The sequence below is a fragment of the Polyodon spathula genome, chromosome 2 (assembly GCF_017654505.1).
Source record: "Polyodon spathula isolate WHYD16114869_AA chromosome 2, ASM1765450v1, whole genome shotgun sequence".
Lineage (NCBI taxonomy): Eukaryota > Metazoa > Chordata > Actinopteri > Acipenseriformes > Polyodontidae > Polyodon > Polyodon spathula.
The window spans coordinates 84952938-84965452 of record NC_054535.1 but is presented as its reverse complement, the minus strand read 5'-3'; the positions used below and the strand labels follow the sequence as shown (position 1 = coordinate 84965452).

Below are 12515 nucleotides of genomic sequence, written 5' to 3'. Positions count from 1 at the left end.
GTGCTGCCACCACCATGCTTGACAGTTGAAAAAAACCAAAAAGTTCAATTTTTGTCTTCTCTGACCACAAAACCTTTTTCCAGAGGTCTGCAGTATCATCTACATGCTTTTTCGCAAACATCACATGTGCTTTAAGATTAGGCTTTTTGAGTAATGGCTTCTTTCTTGCCACCCGGCCATACAGGCCAGCTTTGTGTAGGGACTGACTTATTGGTGATGTGTGAACACTGACTCCCATCTCAGACACAGAACTTTGCATATCTCTCAAGGTCTTTTGTTAGCTTCAGTGACATTCCGAACCAGTTTCCTATTTGCCCGGCTGCTCAGTTTGGGAGGGCGACCTGATCTCGGTAGAGTCTGGGTGGTATGTTGCATCTTCCACTTCTTAATGATGGACTTCACTGTGCGAAGAGGGGATAATCAGCACTTTGAAACTTTCTTTTACTCTTCTCCTGCTCTGTGCCTCTCTACCACTTTATCACTGACTTGTTTCGAAAGCTTTTTGGTCTTCATGGTTGCTTTGTTGGATCACTAATGTGAGTTGCAGCTTGAAAGTCTATATACCTGAGGGAAATAATCTACAAGTTAAACCACTTTGAGTACACACAGGCTGAAACCATTTCACAAATTTTGTGACCTTTTCAAATAAATCATTTGCACCTGAGCTGATGTAGGGCTGCAGTAGCAAAGGGGTTGAATACTTATGCAACTAAGATGTTTTTCTTTATTGATCTGTTTTTCTTTGTAAATCTTACTTATTTATATTCTATATGCATATTTTTACTTTATCAATGTGGATTAGTTTGTGTAGATTCTACATGTAAAGTAATTTGAAAGTGTCATGGAGTACGCTCAGGTGCCAACAAAATGTGAAAACTTTGCAGGGGGGTGAATACTTCTAAACAACTCTGTGTGTGTGTGTGTGTGTGTGTGTATGTATGTATGTGTGTGTGTGTGTGTGTATATATATATATATATATATATATATATATATATATATATATATATATATTATATATATATATATATATATATATATATATATATATATATATATATATATATATATATATATATATATATATATATATATATATATATATATATATATGTATATATATATATCTATATATATATATATGATATATATATATATATCTGATATATATATTATATATATGTATATATATGTGTGCTATATACCTGTACCATAATTATATATAGGATATAAGTTTGTGTTTTTTGTTTGTTTTTTTCTGTAGATTAAAGAGACTGGAGATGTTGTTTTAGCAGGAGCATATGTAGATCTGAAGGGCACTCTGGATAAAACTGCAGCTAAGGAACCATCTATGGTAGGACATGTTTTTGACTTGTGTCTAACTTGTTTATAATCCCACACAACCAGAACTGTATTTGTGCTCTAATTAATAAGTCTTTTGTATTTGAACAATGAAAAGAAACCAAAAATTGATTGAAAACATGCAATTATTGCTTCAAAAACCACAATAGGCCAAAAAAAGCTTTTCGTAGCTGAGTGCTCGATTCCATGCTTTATAGATTCCACTCTCCAGTGATTTCTTAAAGATACTTTAGGTTTGTCTGTTCCACCCGATATGTATGCTATGATAGCCACGCTGGTTGAGCTTGCCATGGACTTGGTAAAGATCACCAACTCTGTCACCAGCAAAGCAACCCCAGACCATGACACTGCCTCCTCCATGCTTGACATTGGGAACCACACATGCAGAACTCATGTACTCGCCAGTTTCCACTCACCTTCAAAGTATTTCAAAACCCTTTTTCCATAAGACCGAATTCCACTCCTCAAACTTCCAGTTTCTGTGTTTTTTGGCCCAGCCAAGTCTCTTCCTCCTATTCTGCACTCTTAATAATGGTTTCTTTGCAGCAATTCTTCCAGTTTGGCCAGCTTCACGCAATCTCCTCTGAACAGTTGATGTTGAAACATCTGTACTTCTAGTAGGATTTAGCTGAGCTTATATTTCAGGGGCAATTAATCGCCGGTTTCGCAGACTTATGACTCAGATGAACTTGTTCTCTGATTCTGAGGTCACCCTTGGCCTGCCTGACCTTATTCGGTCCTCTACAGTGCCATTTTCTTGAAATCATTTGATGATCTTGGCCACAGCAGTTACAGACACTTGCAAAGTTCTTGTGATTTGTCTTAGATTGACCTTCATTTTTTCTTTGCTTAACTGAGCGTATTTTGCCATGTTCTCTCCCTTACATTCAGGAATAACAAACTTGTGCCTATGCTGCCTATATTTATAGTAATCATGGACCCTCACCTGTTAACAATAATTGGTGACAAAAGGTTAATTAGGTAACATGCTAGTTATCTCAGAGAACATCTAACAAAGACAGTTTTATACATAGACCAGTGTTCTAACACCGTGTTATACTCATTTCAGACTTTTAACTGACCTGGGCTTTAGACTGAAATCCTCTTGCTTTGGGTGACCATTTCATTGAAATTGACAAGATTTACATTTTCATTTAAAAATTAAATTTTTGAATGCAATTCACTTATGAGTATCAGCTTATATAAGTACACGTGTCATATAATGAAATATTAAGTATTATACAGTTAAAAGCATAGATAATCGTGAAAAACCTGGTAACTGTGTGTGTGTGTGTGTGTGTGTGTGTGTGTGTGTATATATTAATATATATGTTATGTATCTTTGTATTGTTCGTAATATATCATATATATATAAATAAATAGTATATTAAATATTTTTATAATATATATATATATATATATATATAGATATATATATATTTTTTTTTTTTTTATCAGATTCTGGCTGGCACATTTTTTTTTGTACGCACACATTCGTTAACTTCTCCAATTGAATTGAGTATAGTCATCTTTTAAACATAAAATCGGTCACAGAACCACATTATGTAGCAAACCACTCAAACTGAAGGACTTGTGAATGGGAAGTTTATTTAAAAACTGACGGTTCATTAGATAGAAAGATTTACTTGTCTACTGTCAAAGCGAGTTCTAGTATCACAAAAGTGCATCTAGTCTGCTGTACCGCCTGTGTGTTAAACATGCTTTCACTTCTCAAAATACACTTTCTAGTAGCTGTTCAGCTACAGACAACAACAACAACATGAAACCTGTCAGTATGAACAGAGCACTCTCTTTAGTAATTCAGTACCATTATTCATTCATAGCTACCCCACTATTCACTATAACCAGTGCTGTTGCACTCGATAGCTACCAACTGCAGACATGTTAACATTGTAGCTTTGTTTTATTTCAATAACCACATTTATTTTAAAACTGTATTTACAAATATGGAGGATTAAACCTTACTCGGTGAATGTTTTGTTTTATTTAGGCAATTTCAAGTTATTAATGAAAGAGTTATTATTATTATATAGTTTATTATTATTATTATTATTATTATTATTTAAACAGCAATGAAAAACATCAGTTTGAGTAAAGGAAACTGATAAGTGTAAGGTGAGTAATAAACTGACTCCATTGTGATTTAGCAGTTGGTTCAAACTATTTTACAACAAATGCTGTATTGTAAATAAATATAAAACTATAAAGAGCCAGAAATTTTTAGGATTTTTATTCTGGGTTATTTTTTGAATAATAATAATAATAATAATAATAATAATAATAGCACACGACTCAGTAATAAAACACGAGAGATTTAGAGTAAAATCATTAATTAAAACAAAAGATTATACGCGATTAATTTTTAAAGATTAATGATTGCTATTTAATTTTTAAATCTCAAGATTAATTGCAATTCTCTCTTTTTTTTAATCGCTTGACAGTCCTATATAATTTTATATATGCCTTTTATTTAGCAGATTGGGGGTCTCCAGAGTGACCTTGTCTTTGCAGAGATTGGCCGCCGCATTAAAGATGTTGGTAAAGATTTGGTAAAGACAGTGAATGCTGTCTTTCAATGGGAAATCACGAAAGATGGAAATAATGCAGCACAGTGGAGTAAGTAATTCAAAACTGTTGTTCATATTTTATATGAAGTCAAAATATTTTCTTTTAGGAGTGTTCTTGAACTGAAGTACTGTACAAGGAGTATATTTTACAAATGTCCATGTTATTCATAGAATAATAAGTACTTTAAGCAGCGTGAATGTCGTCTAATTATTCACATTTACATTTCTTTACTTTTTGATGGCTTTTTCTAGTGTGCAGTCAATTTTAAGGGGTTCTGGGTTCTCTTGCTCCAGTATTGTTTTGATCATTCTTCTCTAAATCTGGCTGTACATGGCTTTGCACATCTCTAGGGAATTCTTAGGTCCTATGCTGAACTGCCGTCTTCATTCCGTAAAAATCATGTGACAATATGGCCTTCCAGCTGGGCTAGCTCTACCTCCTGTCTTTGTCTGGTTGAGTAGGTGGGGTTAACAGTTAACAGGGGTTAACAGTTGTTTGGTAAACGTTCAAAGTAGAACATGGTAATTAAATGTTAAGATACATACAAATCGTAAAAATTGGATAAGTCTGCAGAGTCTCCCACTGAAGTGGAAGTGGGAGAGCTTGGTACATGGTAATTTATGCTGAAGAGTGCAAGTAAGGAACATTTGGAAGCGTTCTTGGGTGACTGCCACCAAAGTGGCATATTTCAAATAGTTTAGTCAGCCTTGCACCACTAAACTGCTGACATTTCTTCTAGCAGCAAACCATTCAAAATTTGGGATTTGACAGATTTCATTTAACACTGATAGCATTGTGTGCCTGTCCGTTTCATTATTGTTTCTTGTTGTTGTTCACTGTTCCTCTAAAAGTCACAATCGGATTCAGTCCAAAGGGTTGTCGATGGCAGTGTTTATCATTCTTATTTTGCCTAACCCTGACAGGTTATTCAATTTTCCTGCTCGGCTCTGCTGTCCAATCTTTTAATCTATGACACATCACCCTCTCTCATTGTTGGTGCCATAGATATGCTGCAGAAATTGACAGGCCCAGGAATAATCTGACTAACTTTTATTTTATTCCAGTCGTGTACATCTCCGGCATTTCCAGGTAATATTCTTGGTGTCAATTAAAAAGCCAACCAAGAAAGGATTAAAAAAATAAATAAAAAAATCTATACAGGATGAAATGATTTGTCCTTTTTGTGTTTCGCCAGGGGTAATGCACTGCGCCCCTTATTACCATCACTAAATCTTGTAGAAATGTCAACTCATGGTTATAATATGCAAAAAAATAAGATATAAGTGTATATATATGCCTTTTCAAAACTAATTCAAGTCAAAGTTTACATATTGATGATTCAGATGGTTCATTTGAAGAAAAAACCCTGGAGTGAAAAAATAATATACTTTAAGTGTACAACATATAAAAATGCATCAGAGTGCCTCTGTAGTTGGAAGTGCTGAAGATAAGCTGACATTGAGATTTATGTAATGTATGAATATGTGAGTATCTATCCACCTAAAAAAAAGTCAGTTTGATGCATTGTTGTCCTTCTACATTCAGTTTGCATTAGCTTCAGTTCCTTTTGCATTGCTTAAAATAAATAAAATTCTACCCTACAACATTAGTTTTTATTTTGGTATACCTTTTAAAATGTTTATCATTTTTGCCTCATCATATTGACTTCCTTGTGCTGCATTTGTGCAGTAAAAATCCCAGTTCAATTTCAGCTGGCAGGAAGGCAGTAAACTGTACTCTGACATTCGCTATCGTTTGATTAACACCACTATAAAGATTTTTATTTTTTGGACCATGCTGTGCATTCGCTGACTTGAGTGTAATGCTGTTGCAGTCCCTCTTTTTAAATAGCACAGTCCCTTGCCTTACTCCAGTCTACTGAGACAGAATATCTATTCAGGAGGGTTTTTAGATGTGTAAAACACGTCTGTTTGCTTTAGAAAATCCATGCCTGCATTCCTTTGGCTAGTATTTCCTGCACCAGAGAGGGTTTTAAAGGTCAAGAATCAAACGTGACTCGCATTTACAGTTCAGCCTTCAAATGCACATATGTATGTATGTAAACATCTGATCCCTTTTGCTAACAACATGCAGATTCCACCAGCCTTGTACTGAGCCCAGGGGTGGGTGTTATTATTGTAATCTTGGAAGTATACAGAGGAAACAGTCAATGACACAGCAAACCCGCTCAGTTCCAATAGCAAATAGAATATCTCTCTAATGGCATGACAGACAGAGGGCTCCGGACTGGTGTTTATCAGACGCCATTGCAAAAAATGAGATGTGCATGGTGGAAGAAATGAGTGTTTTCTAATTCAAAGTATGACAACAGTTTGCCTTGTGGCTCAAAGTCTCACTGATCATATGAAAATTGCATTTCTTGCTGAAGCATTTCGGTGAGATGAAATTACTTTGGATTTTTTAATTAAAAAAAAAAAAAAAAACACAAGAACAAAGCAGCACTCACTCAGGTAGTTAAACGGGTGAATGGGAGGATCAATTGAAAACAAAGGTCTTCACTGCACTCTCTTTAATGGTCCACAACACTTTATTGAGAATAAAACAATGAAATGGCAAATGTTTTGACTGTTTCATTACAAAGCAATGGCTGTATTTTCAAACGACACAGTGATTATTAGGCACTAAAGTGTCTCGTGTGCTCAACAAAGCATTGAGCAGCCATTATGTGCTTGAGGCTTTTTTGATTAGATTTAGATTTTTTTTTGTTTTTTTTCACCCAAGGATCTTTCTACTCTGCCACCTAAGCTTTTCAAAATAAACCTAATACACCATTCGCTCAATATATTATGGGTGTCGGGGTCCAATATAAATACGCGATATAACGAGAGACCCATAGAAAAACAAACAGGCTAACAAATACTGTACAACCACTCCCTCGTTTTATCAAGGTCGTCAGGGTCCAATATAAGTCCTCTACGCAACCCGCTTTTTTCTTATTTTTTTGTACAAAAAGCAGCACACCATTTTAATTCGTACTGTGGAGGGTAATTTGCTTCTCATCAACTTCAGTCTTCAATGTAAATTTCATGAATCCTCCTCTCTTTTCTCAAATGCCCAAACCCGCTGCATTTATTCCCAACATAGGAGGCTTGTTGCATTGCTGCCACACGTGAACACCTCATTGGCTAAAATAAAAACCGCTTCAGCAAGTAGATACCGTATGTAATTTGCTTTGTGTTTTTGTGCAATACATGCGTATATAGTAACAGTACGATATTAATGCTTTGTTTTGTATATTTTTATTTGATGTGCAATACATAATAAAACGCACATTTATGTGCCTATGTATATTGCAGCGAAGGCATACACACTTAGACAGTAAAAATGGGGAGCCAACTCCCCAGGAATGCGATATATCTGAATTGGCAGTATAGCGAGGAGCGATATAACGAGGCGTGGGAATATTCTGAAGGACAATACTTTAAGAAACTGCAAGGTGTCCGTTTTGAAGGATTTTGTACAAATTGTAGCAGTAGCATAGATTTGTGTTTAGTTTGAGGCATGTGTCTACTGCATAGTTTTATTGAGAGATATGCAGTAGCAGTCGTTATCATCAGGCTATATCCAAGTGTAGAATTTGTAAACAGTTTGACAAGGTGTAAAATTAAAATTTTTCTGTGAAGGTCACAAAGCAGCAACACCTTGAGGTTCCACAAGGCAAGAGTGTTTTATTTGTTCAGTCTGAATACGTGACATCTGTGACCTAGGTACTTCTTCAGTTTGATGGATGACATCGTTGCAGAAATATCCTGGCCCCTGTTGTAACCCACGTTCTCTTTCAATTTGAAAATAGCCATCAACTAATTGGTATCGCCGTCAGGTGATAGGATTATACTGAGCTTAATATAAAAGTTGCCTTTAGGCCTCCGTAGCTCTGAGGGTCTCCAAGGGTCTCGCGACTGCGCCCCGCGCGGCCTAAGGCTCAGCATCCCTGAAGGGCTACAGCAGCCTTCAACCCCTGTCTCCCAGTTAGTATACTGGCAAACCAGCACCGACGACAGTTGGGCGCTCAAGACTATGCAGGCTGGTTACAGCCTTCAGTTCCAGTTAAAACCACCCCCCTTTCAGGTGGGCGATAGTAAACACAGAAATCTAATAAATAAATAATTGAGAGGGATATAAAACAATTACCTTAAGTACTGTATGGCTCTGGGCAATGGAATAACTCCACTGCCTTAGCTTCCTTCTGGCTTTTACTAGAATTGATTGTATTTTCTTTTGATAATCCTCAATTCTTAGTTGTAGTTTTGGATTTTTTTTATTTTTACAGCAAGGTCCAGAACATATTCGTTCTACAAGCTCCTTGTTCCTTTTCTAAAATTAACAGTTTGTCATGACTTTGTGAAATATGCAAAGAAACAAAGCCTAGATAACATGTTAAACAGTGCATTATTGTGTTTGCAAATTATGTCAGTTTAAAAAGTAGTCTCACTCACCTCTGATCAATGCCACTGTACCAAATGCCAAGCTAAAGGCAGGATAAAAGTGTATCCTGCCTTATTGTAAGAGAGGTGAATACTGTGTCAAAGAACGGCATCTTTCATTTTTAATAGTTTTATTACACTGTAAGCTTAATTTATAACATTTGCTGTAAATGTAACAATGCCATGTATTCCTTTGATAGCTATCGATCTGAAGAATGGGTCAGGGTCACTGTATAAAGGAGCCCCTCAAGCTAAAGCTGATGTGACTTTTAGCCTCTCTGATGAAGATTTCATGGAAGTTGTTCTGGGCAGGCTCAATCCGCAGAAGGTGAAGCTTTTTTTTTTTTTTTTAAATGACTTGCTTTGGTAACGTTTTGAATTAACAAGGTATTATAGAAACCACATTGTAGTTTGTTATGGCAGTAGATTATTTCGTTGGTTGACATCGTACGTGTGTTTCTTAAACTTAGATGATGGATAAAATCTTTACAAAAATACCTAAAACTGCTACATAAAATGTTGAAATCAATCGGGTTGTAAAATCATGAATTATTAGTATTCATTCAGCATTCACATACCACTACATAAACTGCTAAAATGTCATAACCATTTCAGGTGCTGTCAATTTCAGAAGATGAAAATTTTTATAAATGAGAGATGTTTCATAGATCAATTTTACTTTTTCAATCCTTCAATCAGATATGCCTTTCTCCTTGCATTATTCCCCTGGGAATGGTTTGTTCTCAAAATATCTTATTTCTAGTTGTTCTTGTTGTTGGTCTTGTGATCTAAAATTACAAATCTTAAGATACTAACTCCATATATTGCATATAGACTTGTGTCGACTGGGAGTTTGCTTCAGAAATGATAGCTGGAAGTATTCACAGATGTGTCTCTTTTTCTGTTACGAGTCTCATAAGGGTATTGTTCTGTTTCCAGAAGAATGCTTTTTACAACAAGCCCAGGGTGGATCCGAGTAGAGGGAGCCCTTCAAACCCATCAGACACTTTAATTATGAGACTTCCACTAGTACTGAAATACATTTGGTTTAGGTACAATACTTTATTCTGCAGTGTTCTGCATGCACAAAAGAACCTTTTCTGTGTAATAAAGCTTAGCTTTTATATGTCAGACTACACCAAGATGATTCATTTGACTGTAGGAGGTTGTTTAAGCACAGAGCAAGCCTCCCACTGGTTATCTATTGTATACGTTTAACGCTGTGGGCTGCTTATCAGTTCTCCAATTAAGACATACTGTTAAAGTTTTTAATAATTTACAATAATGAGTAATAGCTTTTCTTGAGGCACAATCTGAAGATCAGAATAAGTGAATCAGGCAGAATGGTTTTGAAAGTTCCAGGCTACGTTGATTTCTACACAGGTTGAAGCACTTGGCATTTATCTCATTGGCTAACTCTGCCATTTTATAAAGGTGTTATTTGCAGCAAATACCTGTTGTGGACCAGAAACATGTTTTGTTTTACATGGTGTGTACTTTATAATCTAATCCATTTTAACAAGAAGAGCTTCCAATTGAAAAACACGTACAGGGATTTACCACTTGAATATGTTCTTAACAGAATTCATTTTAATTGTAAAGGGATCTAATATACATATACGTATAAAGAAATGTAAATATATACAAATGTATCATTTTAGCTTTAAGACTTGGCAACACACTTATTATTTATTTTATTTTTTTGTATCAGAAAACTCCCACATTATTTGTGAGTTATGTAATATGTTACATGTAAAAAATAATAATACATTTGAAATCATTGAAGATACCTGTTAAACAGCATTACATTTTTATTCCGCAGGCATTCTTTGCAGGAAAGTTGAAAGTGAAAGGTAATATAATGCTGAGCCAAAAACTGGAGACCATCCTGAAAGACTATGCAAAACTGTGAGACTACACTATGACTACTGCTTACGGATGCTGGCAAAAAACTCTCCTGCCTTTTGTTAAATAGATTTGTGTTAAGTACTTGTTAATTGCACTGTAACCAACCAAGATGATCAGCTTGACTAACCGATCAGAAAGGACAGCATCACTTTCTTTTTGTTATTGTAAACCTTCAATTAAAAATGTCATAACTGAAAATAAATAATTTCAGACCTCTATACAATATAGATGTTGCTTGTAGTCCAATTTACATTATATAGTTGGGCAATTTTGTATTTTGTTGTTGCCATAATGCACATGGAATACAGTTAAAATGCAAAAAGTCTAGCAGCCAATTGGCACTAACATGGAGAAATAATTAAAACTCAACATCTTTCGTTAAATTCCAGTTTCCTCATTACATTCTGTGGAGTGGAGCATCCACAAACAAAAATGCTGTCACATGTGCTACAAATGCTTCAATAACGTACCAGTAATTTTTTTTTCTTTTCATTGTTAACATCCTGAAGCTTTTTACACAGAAACCTTTTAAAGTCTGTTTCAAAGCTCTTTTCAAAATGCCCACTCTAGTGCACTGACAGTGTAAGGATTATTGCCCACATTGTCAAACAGGTAACACAGCAATAATGATCCATTGAGGTATGGAAAAGTCAGAGCACTTTTTTTTTTTTTTTTTTTTTTAATCGCTTTTCCTGTGGTGATTTAGAGCGGTGGTTCCCAAATGTGGTCCTGGGGACCCCCATGTGTCTGCTGGTTTGCTGGTTTTCAGGTCCTAAACAGTTGCAGAGTTCAAATTACTTACAATGTTATAGCTAACTTGAAATCTGCAACTGTTTAAGAGCTGAAAACAATTCAAAATGCCTAATTAGTCAAATTATCAGTTTAAGGATCTAGTTAAGTAATTGAGAGCTCAGTTGCAATGAAAACCAGCAGACACAGGGGGTCCCCAGGACCAGGGTTGGGAACCATTGATTTAGTGGACAGATCTTAAACCCTAGTGCACTAGAGCAGCCATTTTGAAAGTAGCTTTGAAGCAGACTTTAAAGTTACAATGTTGTGTAAAAAATACATGTTATAACTGAGTTTATACTGTCTAATGTTTGAAAAGTTGAATTAAATGTTAACAAAACTAACAGGAAGAATAAATCTACTTAAAATCAGGTGTCTTTTATGAGATATTCATAATGCTATTTTTTATGATATATATTGATAACGTTGAAGTGTTTTCGAAAAGCAGCAACACATACCTTTTAAAACATGACATCAAGTACAGTGTATGTCATGTGCAGTGCTGGGAAAAAGTATTTGCCCCCTGTCTGATTTTCTGCATTTTTGCACATTTTTCACATTGAATTTGGTCAGATCTTTTTGTGGGTTGTAGTAGTATATAGAGGGAGTCTGAGAGAAAAAATGACGCCCAAGTTTGGTGCTTCTTTCATTTGTTTGGTGTGCAAGGTAATCAAACAAAAAGTGTGAAAGTTATTGCCCCCCTAGTTAACTCAATCCAATTAAAGGGATAATTAGTGTCAGCTGTTTGAATACTTTGGTTAACAGTCAAGTCTGATTAGGGCCAGCCCTGCCCAATATAAATCTGATTAACTTTGGCCCTTACCATCAGAGTGAAGTTGTCAGCACACAGGTCGTAGAGGCACATCATGCCACAATCAAGAAATTCCTGAAGACCTCCGGAAAAAAGTTGTTGGTGCCTAACCATCTTGAAAGGGTTAAAAAGCCATTTCTAAGGCTCTTGGGCTCCACCAAACCAGTCAGAGCCATATTGTCCAAATGGAGAAAGTTTGGGACAGTAGTGAATCTTCCCAGGAGTGGACGACCTACTCAAAGAAACTCCCCAAATCTCACCAAGAGCAAGGCATAAAATCGTCCAGTGTGTCACAAAGAACCCTAGAACAACATCCATGGATCTGCAGTGTTCATGACACTACCATCAGAAAGACACTGAGCAAAAATGGGATTCATGGGAGAGTAGCAAGGCGCAAACTACTGCTCACTAAGAAGAACATGAATGCTCGTCTCAAGTTTGCCAAAAAGCACCTGGATGATCCTCAAGAGTTCTGGAGCAATGTTCTAGGGACAGATGAGTCAAAAGTAGAACTTTTTGGCCAACATGAGCCCTGTTATATCTGGCGAAAACCAAACCCTGCATTTCACAGGAAGAACCTCATTCCAACAGTCATGCATGGTGGTGGTAGTGT

The 12515-nt window shown here is 35.9% G+C and overlaps 1 protein-coding gene across 2 annotated transcripts in view; it reads left to right on the top strand.

Annotated features, from left to right (window-relative positions):
• Nucleotides 1-10826, top strand: part of hsd17b4 (hydroxysteroid (17-beta) dehydrogenase 4) — a 58706-nt gene extending 47880 nt beyond the window's left edge. Inside the window, exons 21-24 of one of the 2 annotated variants that reach the window (XM_041232610.1) lie at nt 1263-1352; nt 3859-3997; nt 8595-8722; nt 10217-10826. In XM_041232610.1, the coding sequence (XP_041088544.1) occupies nt 1263-1352; nt 3859-3997; nt 8595-8722; nt 10217-10306 (447 nt within the window). In that variant the 3' untranslated portion in view covers nt 10307-10826. Of the gene's footprint in view, nt 1-1262; nt 1353-3855; nt 3998-8594; nt 8723-10216 lie in introns of both variants that reach the window. The other variant, XM_041232602.1, reaches the window with a different exon arrangement.
• Nucleotides 10827-12515: the final 1689 nt, after the last annotated feature.